General features: G+C 38.3%; 1 protein-coding gene across 1 annotated transcript in view; it reads right to left on the reverse strand.

Annotated features, from left to right (window-relative positions):
• The window catches only part of CFAP43 (cilia and flagella associated protein 43), a 68,613-nt gene that overhangs the window by 36,979 nt on the left and 6,989 nt on the right, over window positions 1-24,645 (reverse strand). Inside the window, exons 5-16 of the mRNA XM_016212202.2 lie at window positions 23,538-23,688; window positions 21,274-21,433; window positions 17,396-17,466; window positions 15,638-15,769; window positions 13,033-13,149; window positions 10,848-10,928; window positions 9,070-9,218; window positions 7,440-7,543; window positions 4,998-5,138; window positions 3,858-4,030; window positions 2,698-2,847; window positions 717-847 (exon numbers count right to left, since the gene is read on the reverse strand). Coding sequence (XP_016067688.2) covers window positions 717-847; window positions 2,698-2,847; window positions 3,858-4,030; window positions 4,998-5,138; window positions 7,440-7,543; window positions 9,070-9,218; window positions 10,848-10,928; window positions 13,033-13,149; window positions 15,638-15,769; window positions 17,396-17,466; window positions 21,274-21,433; window positions 23,538-23,688 — 1,560 coding nt within the window. The remainder of the gene's footprint in view (window positions 1-716; window positions 848-2,697; window positions 2,848-3,857; window positions 4,031-4,997; window positions 5,139-7,439; window positions 7,544-9,069; window positions 9,219-10,847; window positions 10,929-13,032; window positions 13,150-15,637; window positions 15,770-17,395; window positions 17,467-21,273; window positions 21,434-23,537; window positions 23,689-24,645) is intronic.

The following is a 24,645-nucleotide window of genomic DNA, read 5'->3' on the forward strand; positions in this document are numbered from 1 at the left end:
CAGTGTCTCTGTGTGTACACATACATACATACCCATGTAAGGACTTTCAGGGATCAACAGGAGTTTTTAAAGCTATCTACTCTTCAGGATTGTCCTTATTTCTTGCACTCTCCCAACAGGTGTTATGAAAGAGAGGACTGATCATCTCATACATATTAACCATGTCTTTTCTTGTATTTTGATGCTTTGACACCTGGGGCCATGCTAACCCTGGAGGGACTAACCTCCCAGGGCTAGCCAATTCCTGGAGATAGTAAACAACTCACGCAGGAGCCCACCTTTCAAATCCAACCAACTAATCTGGAACCCACACTCCAACCGTCTCCTCCACTGGGCTTCTATACACAGGGCCACTGTTTCCCGGCCCTAATCATCTCAGGGCCAAGTAGCAGACAACTTAGGGCAGCCCTTATGCCCCAGAGCCCACTGAAATTATCCAAACTAGTCAATCCTAAATCTGTCTGCTTCTCCCCATGGAAACCATAATAAAGGCTGCCCATGGCTTCCTGGCTTCCTCTGCCTCCTTACCCACCCTGGTGCTTCCCAATGTGGACTCCCCAATAGCATGGCATACCCCTTCCTCTTGGGATCTGTGAGTATAACAATTTTTTCATTGACAGTTGTCTCCTGTTATGTTGGCCTTGTCATACCTAAATAACAACAAAATCTTTATTTTAAAACATCATACAATGTGAGATTGCATACTGTTTACGTACCTCCATCTTAGGCACACAAGGGTGCCATCATCTCTTCCATTCACCAGAATGTTTTGTCCATCCATTGACATTCTCACCGACTGAATTCCGTGCCCCTGGTGAGAATGACTCCGACACCGAACAAAAGATTCCTCAATAGTTTTAGGAACGAAGTGCAAAAATTACAAACAATTCTATCACATGGTTTTTCTAAGGGGGTTACATGCACTTTGCTTGTCAATAAGTTTTTTTCTATTTGTTAACAGCATTTTAGTTGGTATGGATGTAGCCTCTGGGTAACACAGAGCACTGAAAAATCAGTAGTTCAAAACATGTTCACCAGCATGGACTCATTCTCTCATTTGTGGTAGGATGGAAGGGAGGGATTATTACAATCAATTTGTAATAAAATCAGACACAGAGAAGCGAATGAACTTGCTATGAAGTTAAGGGAGGGCCCTTGAACAAGCAGAGGGGCAAATTCAGATGCCTTCAAGAATTAGGCAGGTTCCATTTACGTGCAAAGAGACTGAGTGTGATGAGAAAGGGTGATGGGCACTGTGAAGAAAGAAGGATACCATGCCCCACTTGGAAGATGTTAATTAAACCAGCTTAGTCAGAACCCAGACAAAACACATCACTAATTTGGTATATAAGGCAGCGGTTTAAGCTCCTGGACTAAAAACTGGGATTTCTGTATCACACTGGTTTTCTCAACCTTGATAGCTTAATTTTTTAAAAAACTTTTTGAATAGGTAATACTTTTAAATGGTTCAAAATTAAAAAACTACAAAAGTACATGCAGTGAAGTCTTCATGTCACCATTCTCCAACCACCTCCCAAAGGCAGTACCTTCAATAATTCAGACTTTTTTATGCATGTAAATTTTTATACAATTTTTAACATAAATTGTAGTATAATACCTATATTATGCACCTTGCTTTTCCTCCCTAACAATATTCTTGGGGTTCTTTCCATATTGTTGCATAAAGAGCTTCTCATTCTGTATTACAGCTGTGTGATACCCCACATTTTACTTATGTGTTGTTTAAACACCATTGTTTATTTATCCAGCCTTCTGTTGATGGACATTAGGTTGATTTACAAACAGTGCTGCCATGGATAACCTCATATAGTAGGTGCTTTGCATAAAATAACCCCAACAAATCTTTGACGTCTTGCTATATCATGCCACTATCAGTTGTCATGTACATTACAAATCATTTGAATAGAGATAGTATAACAGAGTTGGCAAATTGTTCACTTAAAAATAACCTCTAAGGGATTTAAGGTTTTCCTGTATAATAACATCACTTTTGCCCAACTGTGTTCCAAATACACTTTCTTGCACATGTGAGCAAAGAGAACTGGATGGGCACAACCAGGGCCCCGTTGATCTGGATACAGGTGTGTCACATGGGTCACTGCGATGCTTCAGATGTGTGGGGTAGAACCCTGGGTAAGGATCACTGACTGCATTACATATACTGATGACCAATATAACTCGGTTCCAGCATCATATAAAGAGTCATGTGGGGGCAGCAGCAACCAGCCCAGAGGCCCTTCAGGCCAGGCAGATAGCAACAATAATCCCTAGGTTTGCACAGCAATTCGCTGTTTCCAAAGCAGTTATGCATACACCCTCTCACCAGAATCCCACAGGGTGAGAGCAAGCAAGGCTTCCCTAATATTACAGAACAGCGGCTGAAGCTCAGTGAGTTTCCAAGATACACAACTAAGTGGTGGATGAGCTGGGCTGAAGCTCACCAATGGCAGTCTTGCCCCAGGCCTTTTCTTTACAGATCTCAGTCCCTGGTTGGTGTGTCCTCCCTCAGAAACTCAAACCTCGGCACTTAAATACACCTAATGTTAAAGTCAATACCACCACCAGTGGTAAATAAGTTATGACTCAACTAAGAAAGAATTCCAACTCCTTTCCTAAGGGCTTTTCTTCCTTATACTAGATCAAGGTATACATCCCATAATTTAAGAAAAAGTTTACCAAAGTGTGAATGTCTCGGATACACAGAGTTCCACATTTAGCTCTTGTTAAGAGCCACAATCCATGCACAGACAGAGAGATCATTCCAGCTCCATACTGTTTGCTCTGCACTTTTTGGTACGGCTTAAGAATGTAAACACCGCTATGTTCCTGTCGATCAAAGAAAATGACTGCGTTATAGAAAAGACCAGGAGAGCGGCATCTTAGGGTTTGCAGTTGTGCATATACAGTCAGATTCAAAGCTGCAAACTCTGTCATTGGAAATAAACTGACACATGATAAAGCAGGCACCTGTATTTGTATCACATTTTTCATCTTTGTTTTCAAATAAAAGTTCATCTTGCCAACTAAGAAAAGTCTTTATGAGTTACTCATAAAGATCCCAGACGACACTGACAATCTTTCTCACCAATCATTTTAATATCAGTCCGTGCTCAAGTCAAAATTAATTACTCAATATACCCCCTATGTGTTTCGTGTACTCCCACCTCCAAGTCCACGATATTTCTCCCTGTCTTAATCTAACCTATTATTCAAAGTTCAGTTAAAATATTACTTCCCCCATGACGCTTTTCTTGAATCTTCCTTATCACTAGCCATGTCTTCCTTCTCTGAATTTCTTTGTCTCACACCTTGCTGACATTGGCCACCCTGGGAGAGAAGGGCTTTGATTGAAGGGTTTAGGGAGGAAGGGTGGTAGATAATCTGGGCCAGTGTATGTAGTGGGCCAGTGTAATATGGGAGAAGTTTAAGAGAGTGCGATGAAAGGAAGCCAGAAACATAGTTTAACTATTTTGTGCAATTTTGCTTAGGCTTTAGGTGCAAATTTCTGCTGAAAATCATCAACCCTGCAGTCCTGGACACCTGTGGGATAGGTTTTCTGTTAGATTATTTTTTCAAGGCACTAAACTAATGCTGTATCATCTGCATATTTATCTGACAAGTATGATATATGTAGCACAAGTGTGAGGTTGCTCCAACCTATTTTGATGGATTAACAAGTCATGCTAATATATACCTAATTCAAGGAAATTATGTTACTATAATAAAGCCATTTGTTAACTGGACTATAATGTTAAAGCACGGATCAAGTTTAAGTAACACAATATGTCGACCTTGATTGCTAAGATAAATGATGGCAAGCTTAGGTTTTGGCGTACTTTTTCAGGAAGAGGATAGCTGCAGATGTACGGCACTTCACTACAGAAGCCATATATCTGGTGACTTTGGAAGTCCAACACTGCAGAGGACAGAGAGTGCTCTGTCTCATACAGGAACTTATGAATGAATTCGTCTCTCATCCTCCCTCTTTCATTAGCAAAGGTTGCAGAAACTGTAACATATAGGGAAGAACAGTGATCACTTGCACCATACATTGATTTTATTTTATTATTTTTATTTATTTAAAAAAAATCTTTATTGATTTCAGAGAGAGGAAGGGAGAGGCAGAGAGAGAGAGAAACATCAATGATGAGAGTGTTGTCATTGATTGGCTGCCTCCTGCACACCCCCGACTGAGGATTGAGCCCGCAATCCGGGCACGTGCCCTGACTAGGAATCGAACCGAGATCTCCTGGATCCTAGGCCAGGTTGATTTTAATTTTTAATTGTTATGAAAAACTATGAAAAGTGAAATAAGAATTTTAAATGCTCAATTAATAATGCAGAGGCTAGTAGGTGATAAAAGGATTTAAAAACAATTTGGCTCCATTAGAAATACTTGAGTATTAAGTAATTGATAGTGAATAAATTATCTTTTATAGGGCCTTGGTTAATTTCATCAATTAAATAGAGATATAATTTCAAGTAACTCATGACAGTCTTTAATTAAAACATGGTTAATTTAAATATAAAAATACTTTGAAGTTTTTGGCTCTTTTATACTCTACAATTATATACTTGCAAAATAGCTACCTAGATATTTGTTACCTAAAACAGCGTCTATTTTATCAGACCTCTAGCCAGAAAGCTTTCCTTAGAATTTTATCAGTGAAAGTAACTACACTGTAACCTATATGAATTTGACTATGTATATTTAAAACTACAAAAAGGAGATATCACAAAATGACAAACCTATTTGACAAAAGTGCAAGTCGATCTGTTTCTTTTTTCTGGTAATTAGACAGACTCACATGAATGACAAAGCCTAGAAGAAAGTCCGCTTTCACATTGTTTAGCAGCCTCATTAGTTCACTTTGTAAGATACACAAAAAGATGGCCATTTTACATCTTCACATGTTAAGAGAACCCCCCCCCCCCACTAGGTCCAGGACAGAACTGGTTGCTTGTTTTTTCTTTACCTTGTGGTAGTATTTTAGGCAGAGTAAATATTTCCAGCCTGCTTCTCCCTGTTTCTGGAAGTGGGGAAAGCACCATCACTTCCACTATGTCTGTTTCCAAAAGAGACACTGTGGATATTTGTAAAATGTCTTTGCCCACCTCTGAAAGAAAACGAAAATCAACACCATCAGGGGTCATTGATAAGTTCAAAGAATCTTTCATCTTCCCAAGTAAGATACCACATTATAGAACTGCCTTCACTAAATCTTTAAATTCAAACTTATTTACAAGATATTGAAAGTGACCTTTCAACACAAGTGATGGGGACATTTTTGATGAACAGATAAAGGAGTCTCCTGATAAGATGTCTGTGTTGGCTGATTCAACCCATCTTGATGGGTTCAGCTTCTTTCCCAGGCAGGGAGGCTTCAGGGAGTCCTCCATGCCCACCCCACTCAGCCTTCTTCCTTCAAGCTCTGTCTAGAGTGGGTAGCTCCCAGTTTTCTCATTAATCTGGCCCGTCCTCAGTTTTTTTCACTGCCTTGTCTTTCTCTGTCCACAACTTCAATGGAAATAGTTTTCCCATCCCACATGCTGACGACCAGATATGTTAAAAAATGGAATATTTAGGCAGAACTTGCATCTACTGTGAGGTCAGCCACAGGTCCCACTACACTCTATGTCGTCTAATTTACATATTAAGATTACCTGTTGGGCCACAGTAAGCAACCAGGTTTGCTTCTACTCTACCTTCTTAAGCCATCTCAGCAGCTTCTGCGATTTCAAGGTCAGAATTCTATCATTTACCTGGGAACTACAAATCTCCATCTCCAAACTTATGTTAAAGATGCCCAAATGAAGAGTTTATTGGTTTCAAATCTACAAAGCTCCCCAGATCACCCTATTTCTCAACCTCCATAATTTCCTTTTTTCTTGAGTTTTTATTTCAATTAATAACATCACAAACTTTCACCACCTAGGCTAGAAAGTTTAGAGTCATTGCTGCTCTTTCCCTTTAACATATGATCAAATAGTATGTCCTAACAATTCCATCACTCATAGTTGTTTCCCCTCTTTTCTCTGCAGCATGGTGTGTGCATAGTGGACAAGAGTAGGAGCCCTGCAGCCAGGCTTCCAGAGTGAGTCCTGGCTCCACCACAATCTGCTTGCATGACCTGGGACAACAGTACTTACCCTCACTCTGCCTCAGCTGCCTCACCTGGAAATAAGTATAATAGTCCCTCCCGTGTAAAATTGTCTGTAAGAATTAAATGAATTAACACATGCCAAGTGCTTAGAACACTGAAATCCCTCAATAAATGTTGGTTATTGTCATGATTAATATCACTTTAAGCCTGGCAACTAGAATAATTGCCTAACTCATATATTTTATTCCATCCTCTGGCCTTTCTGTTTCATCTTCACATTTGTGCCACAGTCATCCTCTAAAATACCAGGTCAAGTCATTCTAGTCCCATCTTGAAAACCTCTGATGATATCGCTTTAACCACAGAACAAAGTCCAGGCTCCTTGGAATGGCACTCAGGACCCTTTGTCTTTTTTCAGACTTCATCACCATAGTCATCATCTAGTAAACTCTTCTGTTTACCTATTTATTACATCAGACTTCTTACCTCTCCAAGGGCTTTTGCTCCAACTTTCACCTCGAGATGAAAAACTAATATGGCTCATCTTCCACTACTTTAAACCCTTGGAAAACTCCTCCCCATCCTCTGCACGGCCCCCTGTAGTGTCCCCTTTACCTCACTCATTTCCTTACACCTGCAGGATTAACTGCTTCTTCCTCTGAGCCTACACAACACTCTGCCATTCCTCCTCCACTAAATTGTCAGCATTTTACACCTAGTTAGGTACTCAATAATTTTAAAAAATCAATAAATAGATTTGAAAAACATACTTGGGGGAAATAGATATATATATTTAGTACCTAAAGCCAGAGAGAAATATATTAGTTCTTATTATTTATCATATAAGTGCCATTTTGCTACTACAAATGTGGTTTACCTGGGCATTTAAACAAACATTACTGAGAAAAGCTGGACATCATTTTGTTTAAAGAGGAAACATTAAAGATTCATGTCATAAAACTTTCTTTAAATATCTTTATTAAATAGAGATCAAATTTTTAAAAAAGTATTTCAAGGATAAAAAACCCAAACTTCTCTTTGTAATATTAGAAATATTTAGCCATTTCATTATTTAATTCATTGATTGATTCAAGAAAATTTATTTAGTATCAACTATGTACCAAGCAGATGTATCAAAAACCTCTAAATATGATGTAGGAATTCTCCTAAGTAACTTTTAACAGTTATTTAAATGTTTCTCTTTTGGAAAATATACCACAAATAATTATCTCACGATAGCCCCATTTGTACCACCTTAAATTCTTTGGAATAAAGTGACCAATATTTTAAATTAATAAGCATTTTACGTAGTACCTACGAATCCAAGGATGTGAAATAAGCTTGAGGGTTTGGCATTGATAACAAAGATGTATCCTTCTGATGTTCCAGCTAATAGATACATTCCTCGCTGGTCATAACTAGAAAAGAAGAAATGCGATTTCACTTGTTTCACTCATAAGATGGTAGACATTTATTGAACAACAGAACAGAGATCCATTCAAAACCAGTCATTCTTATGGTCTGTGATTTTCAATACTATCTGACTTATAAAAGCCAAGTGAATATACATAAGTGTAATCATTACATTCTAGGGTAATGCTATTTCCAAATTTTAACAAAGTCAAGAGGATTCACTGAAGATGGGCAACTATTACATCATATGTGAATGAAATGCAACAATAGAGCTTTCAAGTGGAAATAAGCAATTCCGATATGAGTGACGAGTACATTTCAGTACCTTTCAGGACCAGTACCTGGCAGGAGGAGGAAGAATGTAGTGAAATGTTTTTACACCTTCATCAAATTAGAAAAAGTGGAGAAATGCAAATTAGGATAAGAGAGAAGGATCTGAGAAAGGTACAACAAAAAACATGGTACAGAAGAGCAGGGTGTAACTGGAGGATGGTTAGCAGCCCTTCCCCACTGAGCTGGAGGCAGCGCAGCCTGCAGGAACAGCCGACAGCGGTGGAAAGCCAGCTCCTCCAGCTGCCAGCTGGGTAATCTCTCCGCAAGCACTTCTCTTAACCTCTCTGAACCCGAGTTCCCTCATTTGTGGAACAGGCACAAGCACAATACCTTCCTGACTGGTGGGGCGAGGATCGTATTCAATAAGCTACAATGTGTGACATGCACAAATGTCAGTTCTCAACACTACTATTATGATAAATTAACATAAGAAAGAATAATAATAATAACATGAGTCCAAACCCAATGTCTCTATGCTGTCTCAAAAGTCTTGCTTCCAAAGATTTAAAATCATCTAAATGCCCATCAATATACTATCTTTTAAAAGTGATTGTATATTCATACAATGAAATACTATATAGCTGTAAAAAAGGAGGACAGTCTTTATGAGTGGATAGAAAACATTCTCTAAGATACACTATTAAGTGGGGAAAAAGGAGATGCAGAACATTGTATATGGTTTGCTCCCTTTTAGAGCAAAGACAGTGACTCTGGAGCCTCACTGCCTGGGTTCCAATCCCAACCTTTGCCCTTTATGCCTGTGAAATACTAAGCAAGTTATTTAAACTATTTGTTTTCTTTCTTATCTGCAGTGGAGACAATACGAGTGTCCATCTCATAAAGTTAATACAACAGAAGTGCCTGGCACACTCTAAGTGCTTGATAATTATTTGTGTAAATACAACAAAGTACGCATCTTTTTGCTTGTTTATGGGTAAAATATCTCTGGAAAGGAGGCACGAGAAATTGGTAACAGGCTGTCTCCAGACAGGAGAACTGGGGTTCAGGGACAAGGGTAGGACACCTTTCATTACACTCTCCTCTGTACTTTTTAAACACTGAACTGAGTCAATATATTAATTTCCAAAACAAGTTTTAATTGACACTTAAAACTTAAAATGTAAAGGAATTACAGCTTCCCTGGAATTCTCAACAGACAGGTCTGACAGAGCTGCTGCGAGAAGCAGGCAGTACTTACAGGAGGTGCTGAACCGGGTATTCGGAGAGAAAGGCCTTGTGAACTGCCTGAGGGGACTCGGCATCCAGGACATCAATGAAGTGGACAGAGCCTCCCACAGTCCCCACTGCCGCAGACAGGGAGGAGGGGGAACAAGCCAGAACTGTCGCCTGTTTAAAATAAACCCCCAGCTGCTTAACTTCACTGTGTCAAAAAACAAACACAAAAAACAGAAAGACGAAGCCAGATCTCCTACACACCAGAATTCTAGTTTATTGGAAAAGCCTGTAGAATCTGAGAAGCGTGGCCCATGTTGTGACAAATTACCTACTCAACATTTCCAAGCTCACCTAGTGCACAATAAGTCACAGGAATCTGTACACTTTATTCCTTTACCCTAAAATTAGAATGATAAAAATATGAAGAAATTTCTTGAACTTTAAGCCATTTCATCCCTAAATGATTATAAAATTACACCAATAATCATGAAAAGTAAAATAAGAAATTTAAAATAAATTTCTAGTACCTTTTGGACATCTTTATAGAATGTTAGAGATTTTTTAAAAATATGTTTTAATTTTTTAAAGAGCGAGGGACAAACATCGATGAGAGAGAAATGTAGATCGGCTTCCTCCTGCAAGCCCCCTACTAGGCATCACGCCCGCAACCTGGGCATGTGCCCTGACCAGGCATCAAATGGGGGACCTCTTGGCGCCTGGGACGATGCTCACCCAACTGAGCCACACCGGCCAGGCTAGAGATTTCTGAAATCATCATTTTTCCATGGGATAATGGTAGATCCTGGGGTGTTGGTATGACTGAGGAAGACTTCAGAAAATAACCATTATCACTGTACTATGTATTCAGTCACCAAAGAATGCATCACAGCTTCCTGCTTTTCTCACCATCATTTACAGAACATAATGTCTGAGAGAATAAATTTGCTTTCATGACACTTAAGAAATCAGATTCATTTCTCTATAAATTAAAATTTGTAGGTTGTTTTGAATAAAATTATAGAATGTTAGAAATAGAAAAGATCTTAGGAGATAATCATTTTGCAGAACAGAAAATAGAGGCCAAGAAAAGGGCAGCAATTTGCCCCAGGATCTCATAGGTGGTGACAAAGCTCAGATGAGAAGTCAAGTCCTACCTCATTAAATTACACGGTTTCGAAATTGAGGTTTTTAGTTTAGTTTTAAAAGTGAATTTTCCAAGGCTTAACCCCAAGTTCTATACTCTGTAGTCGATTGAACCAAGACCCCTACTTTTTAATTTTTGGCTCAAGATGCTTACAATGGCAATTTTCTTTCATTTCTAACTAATCCCCTTGAGGTTAGATGGGGCCATTTAAGTATTTATGGTCAAGGGGATATTTTAATTCTGAGTAAAAACACTTAACTGCGAATTCAAGACCCTCTAGTGCTCTCTTCCTATACCATGGCACTGAGGAGCTATTAGTTGGTGGAGCCTCCATCAGCCTGTGTCCCTGAGAGACAGTACAGAGCAGAGGCCCTATCGATCCACAGTGAAGTTATAGCATGAATGAGATAAAACACTAGAATTTCAGGTATACCTGCAACCACAGGAAAACTTGTCCTTTCCTATACACCAATGTAGTACCTTAAGTTTCATCCTCTTGGCTGTAAAATATACTTTATACACAAGAATTACTCTAAATATATAAGGTAAAAATGCAATAAGGCATCGCCACAGACTATTGACAGGTGAATGGGCAAAAGTAGATTGGATAAGAATTCAATTTTTTTTTTTAAAGTCCATTTATAAGGCATACTTACTGGGGTATTTAGATAAATCCTGCTGACACAAGCACCATCCTCCACACACCAAATACAAATTTCCCCTGAATATGTGAGTGTCTGTAAAAGAAAGAAAAATAAAACTCTAAGTGGAAAACAAGACTCTGCTTTGGAAGCATGTTCTAAATCTTTTTCTAGTATGTCTATCACTCTGATTATTTTGTATAAAATTTTATTTTACTTATGTGGATTATAATTACTTCACAATCTCAACATCAGTACTTCTGATTTTAACAAACATTAACTACTATTTTTAATGTCTTAAGTAACATAATAACTAATTAGAATTAGAGAAGTAAAATAAAGATTTTTTTTCCTGTGTAATATAACTGAGATAACATTATTTGAAAATTCAGTGGGATTACTGCCTAGTGAATAAGCCTAGAAATAGCAAATTATACATTGTTATTTACTTAATTAATAGACTTTGTTTTTAAGAGCAATTTTTGGGTAACAGAAAATTTGAGCAGAAAGCACAGAGACGTCCTCCTCTCCTATGCATACAATTCCCCTATTATTGACATCTTGTATTAACATGATACATTTGTTACAACTGATGAGCCAATATCGATACATTATCATTGACTAAAGCCTATAGTTTACATTATGGTTCACTATTTGTGTTATATATTCTGTGGGTTTTGACAAATCTATAATGCCATGTATCCACCATCACAGGATCATACAGAATCATTTCACTGCCCTAAAAATTCTCTGTTCCACCTCTTTCTTCTTCTCTTCCTCCCTCTCACTGGACCCCTGGAAACCACTGATCTTTTATCTCCATAGGTTTGCTGTTTCCAGAATGTCATACAGAGGGAATGATACAGCCTTGTCAAAGTGGCTTCTTTCACTTCACAATATGTATTTAAGTTTCCTCTATATCTTTTCATAGCTTAACAGCTCATTTCTTTGGAGTGATGAATAATATTCTATTGTATGAATGTACCACAATTTGTTTATCCATTCTCCTGTTGAAGGACATCTTGGTTGCTTCCTCTGGTATCTTGTTTTTGTTTAGTCCTGCTGTCTTTGGATTTTCCATGAGATTTCTTAAATAAGGTCTGAGATGTGCATATTTTTCCATTGCAATCCCTTCTGGTACTGGCTCCAGTGTGGTTTCTACTTTTGGGCATCTGCTCCATAAGCTGTCATTCTCTGCATCTGCCTGTCTGTCTCTATCATTTTGGAGGCATCAGTCATCTCTATGACCTCAATCTGATGGATCTAAGAAGAATTGCTGATTTTAAATTCATTCAGCTTTCTTTCTTGTTATGAGGCTCCTTACATGCTGGACTGGAATCCTGAAGTTCATATTGTTCATTTTTACAAATAATTTTTACTCTTTCACAGATCAAGACTGAAAGCAGCTTAAAACAACTACAATGTGGTACAATTTCTGTTTTTTGACTATTATGGAGTGAGTAACAAGAAACTGTGGATCAAGTATCTAAATCCTAAATGTGAAAATCTTGTATGGAATTTTTAATTGATTTTAAACAACCATAGGAATATACATAATGCTTAGCAGAGAACATCTGGAGGAAAAATCATATACTCAAAATCTCAAGATTGAATAAAAATTTAAGTGTTAACTATTCCATAATCTATATTTTTATTTGTTACAACTCCCAAAATATTAATGGATTTGCTGATAAATCATATGAAAAGTAAAATACGTTTCTTGAGATAAACAATAGGTAAATAGTTAAATACCCAGAAAAAAAGTTTCTTTTCTAAATGTAGAGGGCGGGATATTTTCCTAAGTAGATCAAATTCATGTTTTGTGCATGGCAGCTATTTCATTTTCATCCTCAGATGGGACTGCATCACTCTGAAAGAGCATAAATACTAACAGTTTACGAGTGTTGATGACTCATTAGCAATGAATGTGTTTAAAAGCCTGGCTTGGAAAGTTTTCTGGTGAATACAAACAGAATGGCTCCTAAAATTTTGATTGCTTTGGTCATTCGCAGAGACTTAATATGATGGAGTCCCAACATGATAATGTCATTCCAACTTGGGAGTACATTTGATGATGAAAGTGGTTGGCATTTCTACCACATCTTCAAGAATAACCTCTACCTCCTATTTACATCAGGTTGCACATGAACTTCCAAAATCTCATCTTTAAATCACTGTGACACAATAAAATACTCCTTACCATGCAGTATTCATTTCCAGGTGTGATCAAGTCAGTTGACTGAAATTTCCCATCACAAGCCTCTAGGATTTTATCTAAGGTTGGCTCCTCACCAAAAGTGTAAATATAAACAGATCCCTTTAAATATACCAAAAGAAAAAAAGGAAAATTAATGGAATTGTGTGAGCAGTTCAACAAATACTTATTAAATGCCTCCTGTGAGCAAGGCATTGTATGGGACTAGGTGATGGAATATTGGAGATCAACTCCTTAAGGTCTTGAGAAGCTTAAAATGTAGATGCATAATGTGTTCGTTTATTGATTCATTCATCATAATCAATAAATGGGACTTTATTCTTTTCTCCAATTCTAGGCATTCATTTTTTAAGTTATATAATGTAACAAAAAACCTTTTTTCTGACTTTAAAAATAATGCATAAAATTTGAAAAATGTAGAGAACTGGAGAAGTTAAGATGAACTAAATCCTATCACATACTAGATCATGGTGGACACTAATGAAAACTTTTAATAAGCCTTTGTGGAAATTGTGAAGATGTGGCCAAAGCTGTCTTTTTATGACTTGTTTATCACTCTCAGTTCCCAAATTCACCTCTCAAAAACAAAAAAAAGAAAAGAAAAAAAAAGAAATCTATCCTGAAAGTTCTACATCTCTGCCAAGTAACTAGAATATGGTATGGTCACTTATCTAACAATAAGAAGTCTGTTGTCTACTAATCACAAGTTTTCAAGTTTGAGTGAAACATTACTGTTTTTGTTCTTGTTTATATAAAAAATAACTTTGTAGAGTCTAAAATTTGGTAGATATTTACTGACTTTACTTTTCATTAATATTTCAGCAAATATTAAATGAATACACTGTGCCAGACACTGCTCTGGATGCTGGGGCTACATCAGAGGTCAAGATAGACAAAAAGTCCCTGCCTTCATGGAGCTTACATTCTACTGGGGGTTTGGCCATAGTCTGCTGATCCTGCACTACTTGGAAGACATATTCACTATTTCTTACTTATATTATTGCCATGTAGAAGTCAGCAGTTAGTCTAATTAAAATTTCTTTGAAATAATCTCTGTTTCTCTCTGACTTCTTTTAAGATTTTATCTTTGTCCTTGGTTTTCAACAATTTCACTTTGTTAAATTTAAGGTGATATCTTTTTATGTCTCCTGCTTGGGATTCACTGGGTCTCTTGAATCTGTAAATTCATGTCTTTAATCAGTTCTGAAAAATATCTCTTTTAGTACTGCCTCTGCCCCACTCTCTCTCCTCTCTGGTATTTCAATCAGACATATGTTAGGTCTTTTCACTGTATCATTAATGTCTCATACCCTCCCTTTTGTATTTCCTACACTTTTGTGGCTCTGGGCTACACGCTGGATAACTTCTATTTTCCAGTTTATTAATTCTCTCTTTGGCTGCGTCCAATCAGTATATTTTTCTTTTTTAGAAGTTCTATTTGGGTCTTTGTCCCTTCTGTTATGTTACTTTTTTTATTTTTTATTGTTTCCTGTTATAAATATTTTAAGTTTGTCATTTATTAAAACATAGTACAGTTGTTTTAACTTCTGGTAATTATCAGAAACTGAAGGCTTTCCATATATAAATTTAAATTTCTTTTAGGCAGAAAATCATTTAACTTTGTTTGTAATTCATCTAAAATTGTTGCCTAAGAATACAAACTGTTGCTAATCTTGACCTCCTAAGGTCATTCCATTAATTAGGAGTCTTTCAAACACTATAATTGAGGTGGATGTTTGTTTTCGGTGTTTTTTAAAAAATATGTCTTTATTGATTTCAGAGAGAGGAAGGGAGAGGAAGACAGAGAGAGAGAGAAACATCAATGATGAGAGAGTCACTGATCAGCTGCCTCCTGCATGCCCCCTACTGGGGATCAAACCCACAACCTGGGCATGTGCCCTGACTGGGAATCGAACCATGATCTCCTGGATCATAGGTTGATGCTCAACCACTGAGCAATGTCAGCCAGGTTGGATGTTTGGTTTTATCCTGCATTCATTCCCCTCCCTTCTTCTCTTACAGAACCCATACTTTCCTTAAACAACCACTCATGACCCCAATCTCAGTCCATGTTTGGGTGGGTTAATTCTACCCAGGGTCCAAGGGGAGGCATGGTGAATCAGAGCTTAGAATCCATCTGGACATAATAATTGACACAGGGTGAGAGAGGTGACCCAAATTAGTACAATGAGTCTACATTTTTTCCATTTAGTATCTTTCCATCCAGGTCAACGAAAGATAGAAATATAAAATAGTGTTATAAGAGGTTCTTTTGACACCAGATGGGTAACTTTGCATAGAAAGGCAGACAACAGAGAGGAAACAGAGCCAAGAGATGGCAGAGAAACAAGGCCAGTGGCTTTATGGGAGCTCCTGGATTCAGATGAATTCCTTGCCCTTTCAGTTACATGCACAAAAACAAATAACACTCTCTCTGTTAGTAAAACCTTTAAATTATTATGTTTTCATTTGCAACTTAAGAGTCCTGACTCAGAACATATCATTATGCAGCATACTCTGCCCTTCATTCCTGTCATGAAATGATGATAATAATATCTGAAAATTGCATACTAAGAAATCACCAGCATACCTTTTCTGTTTGAATCAGCAACATTTTGTAACTGGGAGAAAAGACCAACTGTTCTACAGGCTCTTTAATCTGGAGAAAATCCTCTATACTGTACTTTGAATCTTTAATAATAAAAGAATACACAAAGCCATCCTAGAGACCAAAAACAATGAGATAAATACAGACAATCAGTCTCAGGCAATGCATAGTATACTTTCCTTAGCAGACAAGCTAAGACTTATTACCACCCACTGTTTATTTTTGGAATTGTCTATGTTTACACTATCTAGAATGCCCTGTCTTCTTACCTTTATTTAGGTAACTTTTAACCATGTTTCCTGGTCAAGTTTCAAACTGATCTCTTTTGTGACATATATTTTCAATTACCTAAAATTTTACTGACCTCTTTCTTTGAACTTTTCTAGCATCTACCTTCTTATCATCTTATTATACAGGAGGTGCGGAAAATAAGGCAGAGTTTATTGTGTGGTTTGTACATATAGCAATCTCCTTGCTTCAAAGGATACTAGTCTTAATGTTCTTTAATCGTTACATGCAATTTCTTATCTCCCAAAATAACCCAAAGGTAAGGAGTGTGCTATTTGTTTCCTTTATAGTCTTCAAGTATTCAATAAAAATGAGTTGGTTGGTTGGTTATGAACAGATTTAGGTAAATTTTACTGTTCTCAAGAAGAATTTGAGTTACTTCTACAATAGTGAAGAGGCTTTGGGCAAACTTGTCCATAATTTTTAGATTAGACCCCATTACAACTAAGAGTAAACATTTGTGAGAAGGCTGGGTTCAGACATGGGGGGAAACATGCCAGGTATTTCATCATTCTCCATCCCTCACCAGAGCTGATACTCCAATCCTTTCTTTAAATTAGTTTTAAGAAAACACCAAGGCCACAAATGCAGACTAAATGTAGGAGGTGGGGGTAGTCCATTGCAAGTTGAGTGTAGGTTTACGAGCTCCAAATTGTTTCTCATTGGTGGAGCTACATCTCTCACCTTGACAACACTGACTAGCTGCCCTTGGGGCTGGAGATATGATTTGTGGCAATGGAAGAGACAACGCCAACAGTAATCTCAGGACAGCTACCAATAGACCTGAGATTTTAGTGTAGGTCAGCTCCAGACCTTAGCACTGATTACCACAGCATGGAAAAGTAACATGGCCTGACCCTTTTTCATATGTACTGCGGGTGAGTGAACCCCAGAAGATGTGATTCCTCCATCAATAGTTTCTACTTGCTAGGGTAGTTGTGAGGGAAAATAAGATAACACAAGCAAAGCACTTAGCACGCACGGTGCCTGGCACAAAATAAACACCAAGTGAATGATGGCTATTAATATTAATTCTAATGTGGACACTAACAATATGATACAGGTAAGCTAAATGGGCACACACAGGAGGCTAAGCTGAAGCTTTGACAAAACGTTCCATTTGTGTCTGAAAATTTAATACATTAAGAACACAAACAGGAATGGAATTGTGTGACAGATATTAGGTGTTTGGGGGAGCATGGATTTTTAAAATTTTATTTTTGCCTATTTGCAATGAGGTAGATATATGGTAGTTCATTATACTGATTGTTACTTTAATGTATATTTAAAATTCTTCATAGCAAAAAGTTTTATGATTGCATCCAAAAAGGAAACAATTTTAATTAATAATCTGACAGAGACTGTCCCAAATTATGGCTCACAATAGTAAATGACAACAAATGGAAATTGTATATTTTCTTGAAAGCAATTAATTTTGAAAAAATACATTACAATTCCAGAAGCAAGTACACCTCCCTTCTGATATGCCATGGAGACTGGACTGATAAGATCTCTTCCAACTTCTGGGAAAGAAAAACAAAAAAACAGGTGACATAATTAAAAGTGCAATACAAAGTAATTCGTCTCATTTGATTTCCTAGGACTATTCATTTCTTTGTAATCCTTTCCCCCCCCAAAATCAACTTCATATTAGAATATGTGCTATGATGTCTCCCAAACAATGAATAATAAAAGCTGCTTAGCAATGATTACTGATGTAAATCACACAAGTTTTTTTAAGGTCAGTATCATCAGACCCATGTAACTAACACTAACACTGTATAATTATTTAGCATATATATATGTATATGTGTGTGTGTGTGTGTGTGTGTGTGTATGTATATATATATATACATGTATTGTCAGAGATTTTAAGAGGCCATAAAAACTATATTATTATCATCAAACTGTATACTTAAAGAGTTGTAAACTTTATGGTATGTAATTTTATATCTCAGTAAATAAAGCACAGTGGATAAAAGAAAGTAAAATGTTCTATAAGAGCATTTGTTATTAATAAAATATTGTCCTTGAATGTTGTATACTTGAAACTAATATAATAGTATATGTTAATTATACTTCAATAAAAAATATATTGTCCTTGTGGGGAAATAACAAAAGCATATTACTTGTTATGTACATAAACCACAAGAATCACAAGATCAAAACTTCAGATGGCATCCATCAAATTATTTGTTTACTGCATATTAGGTGCTTGGCATTGTGCCATATGCTAGGGATAGTGCTCTTTCCTTCAAGAACTATTCACCTCCCAGCAGTCTCTTCTTTCCCAACCCAACTGCCACTAGAGTCCAGCTTCTTATGACTCCTCCCCTAATCTAGGTGCCTGCTACTTATAGTCACCTGCTTCTAGGATCCTTCCTTTCCTGAATGATGACTAAATTAATCTCAAGCACAATTCCAGTTGGGGTACATCCCATTCAGGAATTTTTGATGTTTACCCACTGTCAGCTGAATTAAGTATAAACATCTTAGCCTTATGTTCAAGGTCAGATATAGTATAAATGACCCTTCGTTCCCCACCACCCGTGTAAAACTTGCCGCTCCGGACAAACTGGACTACTTCTTGTGTCCCCACCTACCCCAGGTTTTTTGTCTACACAGATACCATTGCCAAAAGGTCTCTGCCTGTGAACCCATCCTTCAAGGGCCATTTCAAATGCCACTTTCAAAATAACTTGGTCTGTTTCCCTCCTCTGAATTCCCACAGCACTTTGTGAAGTCCCCTCTTGGTGAAATCACCCTAATCTACCTGACTGTAATTAGCTGACTACTTGTCTTATTCTCTTTACTAAAACAGAAATCACTTAAAAGTAGAGATGATGAGGTTACATATTTGCCATCTCTGTCAACTCTGAAGCACCTTGCATAGTATCTTACACATTAGAGATAAATATCTATTTTGAAAGCATTATATTATACCATGAAAATTATTAGAAATAGTATACAGGAAGAAATAGTATACAATGCATGACTACCCTGATTAAGTTCTATATTGGGTATAACGTACTACAACTGTGAAAGGAGATCAGAAATGAGAAACATTGTTTTATAATTCATTTTACACACACATACAAGTGCTAATTTACTCTGTAGAAATCTCTGGGATTAAATTTTGGAGCCAAACGGTGAGTAAAACACAGTTCCTGACTTCAAAGAGTTGATGGCTAGTGGGAAAGACAGACATGCACATGGGGCACTGTAATAGCATAAGATGAGGCTCTAAGAAAACAGTGAGCCTGAAGGGACCCCAGACAGGGGCACCTAATCGTGCTTGAAGGTTGGTGTGAGGACAGGAAGGCTCCACAGAAGGCAATTTCACCAGGTAAACCAGGAAGACACGACACCCTAGACAAAGGTAACTGCAAATAGCAGAAAGCAGAATTTGGGGAGAGCACAGGAATGATGAGAACTTCCAACAGTCTCAGTGGGAGTAGGTGGCATTAGAAAGAAGAGGTTTACTTTTTAGAGAGCTGTGGGATGGCACTGTGGATGTGAGATTAGAGAGTGAACCATGCCTGAAGGGTACAGGTGAGAGTAAACAGAAGAAAGAGGGGTTGGGCTAGGAAAGTAAAATATAATGGTTTCAGTTTTATCAGTATTGTGTGAGTCAGGGAATGGGAGAGGGCATAGTTGAGGGACATTGCAGTTGGGGAAAACTTGCTGCAGTGCTGATGCTTAAGTTGGGAACTGGAGGGTTCAGAGGGCAAAGTGGCAAAGGAATGAGCTAGGAGGCATTTCTGTGAAACGATGGGAAGAACTGACTGGCTAGACAGAAGACCTGTACTGGGGGGTAGTAGGAACTAATACTAATGGAACAGGTAGGATGAGATTAGAGAGGGCTTGAAGGCAAGGTGGAGCAATCCTTGAGTTACATGTTAAAATATGGTCTTCAAGAAGAGCAGTATGGCAGGGATGAGCTGCCTGGTTTGAGTCAATTGTTGATTAAGGTCAATGAAGTCAGTCCTAAGGTTGCTGCAAAAATCAAGGTGTGAAATAATAAGAGCAACTGGAATAAAGAGTGCAATGGACAGGTTTGAGGAGCTTGCCCTGGCAAGGTTCCCTTCTCAAAGGGTCTACACCAGGGGTGGGGAACCTTTTTTCTGCCAAGGGCCATTTGGATATTTATAACATCATTCATGGGCATACAAAATTGTTCCTATGAAAAAAGCTCCTAGAGTTATTGAATTTTGAGTCCCGCCTGCAGTTGCCTTAGCAGGGCCAGACTAAATGATTTTGCCGGCCTTATATAGCCCCTGGGCCAGATGTTCCCCACCCCTGGTCTACATCTAGCCTCTTCTGTGACCCAGACCCAACTCTGGGCTGAGCTACTAGGACCAAGAATGGACATCAGATCTAAAGAGAATAGATCAGGTTCTCTTAGAAATTCTAACCACTTAACATAAAGGTAATTTTCAAGGTGGCAGTTAGAAGACCATTATGGAGAAAAGGGTTGAGAGGGTAGAGATCAGAAAACATTAGCTTGCTAAAGAGAACAGGCATGTTGTGGTAAAGGACACAGTGATAGCTAATAACTTGGACTCTGAAGTCTTATAGCCTGGGTTCAGGTTTCAGCGCCACAGTTTACAGGTTATGTGAATTCAGGCATGTTTGTTAGCCTCTCAATGCCTCTGTTTCCTCATTGATACCATGTAGGTAAAAATTTATCTCCTTGTAAAGCTGTTTTGAGGATTACCTGAAACCTGCATTAGAGAGTGATAGCATAGCGGACTGCCTAGAGCCTGTAACATTTAAGAAACGCTGGTTAGCTAGGAGGAAGAGGGCTTGGTAACTCTGTGTGGGATAAAGAAGGAATCAAGACGTCTCTAAGACAGAGAGAAACAGGAGAGCAAACACTCATCTCTTGTGGGACATGTACACCATGGAACGCTACTCAGCCATTAGAAAGGATGAAGTACTGACATTTGCAACAACACGGATGGACCTTGAGAATATTATGCTAAGTGAAATAAGTCAGAAAAATCCAAGAACCAAATGATTTCACTCATGTGTGGGATATAAAACTGAATCTCATGGACACAAACAGCAGTGGTGGGTGCCAGAGGGAAGGGGGTGGGGGGATGAAGGGGGCCCTGATATATGGTGACAGGAGAAGATATGACTTTGGGTGGTGGACACAGTGCAATATACAGATCTCGTAACACAGAAACCCACACCTGAAACCTATATGTTCATATTAACCACTGTCACCCCAGTAAATCTTATTAAGAAACAACAACATTCATCTTCAAGTGCAAAATCATCACCAATGGTTACGCTCCTGGGAATGGAGCAAAGCAGCTGCTCACCCTCCGGCAGACTGTCTTCTGTCTTATCAAGCACAGTGGCCTCCAAACTTTCTCCATTAATTGATAAAAGATGACCCTCTTCACAGCCAACATATAGGTCACTTGTTGGAGTCCAGCAGTGCATAGTCGGGTGAAGCAAAGGATATACATCATCTTTGGGCTTCAGGGAAAGATTAGAAACCTTGTGTCAAGACAACAATTACAGCCTAACAGCCAGAGAAATACCCATCAAAACAATTGCAAAGAGGAAACAAATGAGTATGTACATATATGCATTCACTGGCCCCACCATTTGCCAAGAACTAACTGAACTCCTTTCTTACTCTACTACTTTACATTTTAATGCACTAGGAAAAAATAAGGCATTCTTGCCAACACATTCAGAGTTCTAGTGTCACATATTTTTATTAGTTTTAAGTAACTTCTACACTGTTTCTTGGTGAACTTTGTATCCTGAATCTAAGAAAGTCATCATCTAGCTACAATCACCATTTTTGAGGAAGACTTCTGTCCACAACTCTCCCTCCTGATTCTGCAGGGGGCATGGATGTGATTTTCCTGGAGCGGCTGTGGATAACTCTGCCTAGATCCTCTGCTTAGTTAGCTTCCATGGGGAATGAGAAGAGGACTCTCTGTCTGATTCTGGTGACCTCTCCAATTTGGTTCATGAAACATATTATGTGACTTTGATTCCACAGAAAACTCAAAGAAAAATGCACAAAACCTATGGGATGTATCTAGAAAAAAGGTGGCTGTGGAGACTGAAAATAAAATGGGCCAAGGATCTAAGGCAAATTTTTTTTGTAAAGGACTAAGTAGTGAGTATTTTAGGCTTTGTGGACCACATAGCTTTCTGTCACCCTGATGGCTGATTTATTTGTGTTTACTTTGCTGCCCCACTGTGGCTGAGTGTGGTTGTGTTTCCAAGGCTAAGATCTGTGCTAAAAGGAATTAGTCACTTTCTATAATTTAAAAAAGTAAATAATTGTCATTCTTCAGAAGAATCACAAAGAGCACACAACCTTTTCTCTTGCTTGCCAGAGATTTTTAAATAAACTACCAAACTGTATTATTTTTAATATCTATAGCTTAATTCTCTGCAGTGGTCAAAAACATTTGAGAACCTCTCTCTCTTTTATCCTTGGTCTGAAGCTTTAACACAAGTGTTAGCATAATGCAGGTTGGAGAGGCTTGGAATCAAGCTCCTACCTTCATCTCAAAGGCCCTGCATATGCTACTCTCTGCTCTCTGCCTCCCTCTGGAACATCATCTGTACCTCACTACCCCCTCATTTACTCTGCTCCAGCTGTACGGTCTTTTCTCAGCTCCCCAAACATACTGAATTCCTTTCTTCCCCTAGGACCTTTGTACGGGCAGTTCCCTCTGCCTAAACTCCCTTTGCCTTGCTTGTAGCATGAGTAATGGCTCCTAGGCCTTAAAGTCTCAGCTTAAGTGTCATTTCCCCAAGGGCCTTTTTTGACCAGCATATGTTAATCTTGTCTTCACCTCCATCCCCCATTTATCCTGGTAAAATAATTATCGCATTTTGCAATGATTTAACTATCTCTTTACTTTTGGTGTTGTTACTCTGTCTTCCTGATAAAATGTAAGCTCCAAGAGGCAGGGATTATTATGCCTGATTGGTCACCATGTGACCCCATTGCCTAAAACAGTTCCTGCTACATAGGAGGAGCTTGATAAATTTGTTGAATGAATGGATGAGTGTGCAACTGCTGACAAACTCCCTTTTGAAACTTTCTTCCACTGTTTTCCACAGTCTTGCTCTTTCTTGGATTTGCTCCTATTCTGTGACTGTTCCTTCTCAGACTTGCCTTCCTCCTTCCACCTCTTGGTAGTTTCTGCTCTAGCTCTCTTCCCTGACATCCTTTCTCTCCTTTTCATCACACCCCTCCCCTCAGTGCTTCCACTCTCCTCTCTATGGGGATGACTCTGATACCCTGTGTCTGCAGCCTGGACTTCTCCCTAACAGAAAGTCCCTTGGCCAACTTCCACCTGGCATCTCTACCTGGATGTGTTCCCAGCACCCCAGATTTAGTATGTACAAAACTGAAATCACATCTGGGCTCTCCGGTTCAGTTAGCAGTGTCATTATCTTCCCAGTCACCCAAACTCATAATTTCAGCTTCTTCATCTCTCATGGTCTCCAGATGAATCTGTACTAAAAACAGGAGGAGTCTCTCTAACCTGCATGCCTCACGGGATGACTATGTGAAGACAAACAGGAAGACGTGCCAGGAAATTACCCTGAAAGTTTCAGCCTCTTCGCCTACTAGCCCGGCAATGGCTGACAGTGGGAGGACAGGTCCATAGATAGGATCCTTAGGCAATGACTCAGGGAAAACTACGTCTTTTTCATTAAAATATGACCCGTCTTCCATAGGTAATTTTACTGACCTATAGAAAAAAGAAACATCAGAATAATCACATTAACAGGAACCAGTCATTAATGTAACTGCTGCTTATTGGTGGTAAGTAAGGTGGGGAGGTGTTTTAACAGAAAACAAACAAAATAGAACAGATAAAGGCCAAATAGATTTTAAAATGTGTATTATAAGGGATAAGTAATGCACAGCTATAAATTAGATACAGAGGAATTTTCAAAGTTAACATCTAAAGCAGGATTGTAAGTTTGAATGTTGACAGGGTGAGGTGTGGCAAGGTGGTGACTGTGGCAAATGGGAAATTGTTTTCCCTCCTAAAGGTGGCAGTTCCAGCCAAGAGGCTTTGTTGACGCTGTTGATGTGTGAGAATTCTGGTTCCAACATTTAAAGGAAATGTCATAATTTGGATACTTATGAAAGAAAGCTCTCAAATTTTAGATGTTGGCTACCACCTCAAATTAAAAACACTGTGTGTCAAAATAAATGTGTATGTAGGTTGTATTCAGCTACCTCTGCAACCTCTGGTATCAGGAATCCATTTTTAAATTTACCACATATCTATTTTTAATCATAGCATGGCTATCAAGATGAATTTGGAGAATTCATGGCTTTATGCATTAAATTCAAAATTTCTTGGTTATGTATTATGAATGATGAAAAATTTTGTAAAATGATTTTTCAAAATAGTACCCACTACTCCAATGTAAGGCTTAAGTATTTTTAAATCCTGCTTGCTTTCCGAACTGGAAAATCCACTCACTTTGCCTCCCACTTTGTTTATAGAAAAATCCCAACTCAGCATTCAGAACTAGAAGAGGATATTCCAGGGAAGCAAAAAGATAGATGGCGTGATAAATTACTTGCCTGCCCTGGCAAGGATCTGCTACAGACATCATCCACTTTATGAAAAGGTATATTGTTGTCAACTCTGCCTAGAGACAGATTTGGCTATTCAGTGGGTTCTTGTAAA

Source organism: Miniopterus natalensis, chromosome 14, assembly GCF_054644295.1.
Source record: "Miniopterus natalensis isolate mMinNat1 chromosome 14, mMinNat1.hap1, whole genome shotgun sequence".
Taxonomy (NCBI): domain Eukaryota; kingdom Metazoa; phylum Chordata; class Mammalia; order Chiroptera; family Miniopteridae; genus Miniopterus; species Miniopterus natalensis.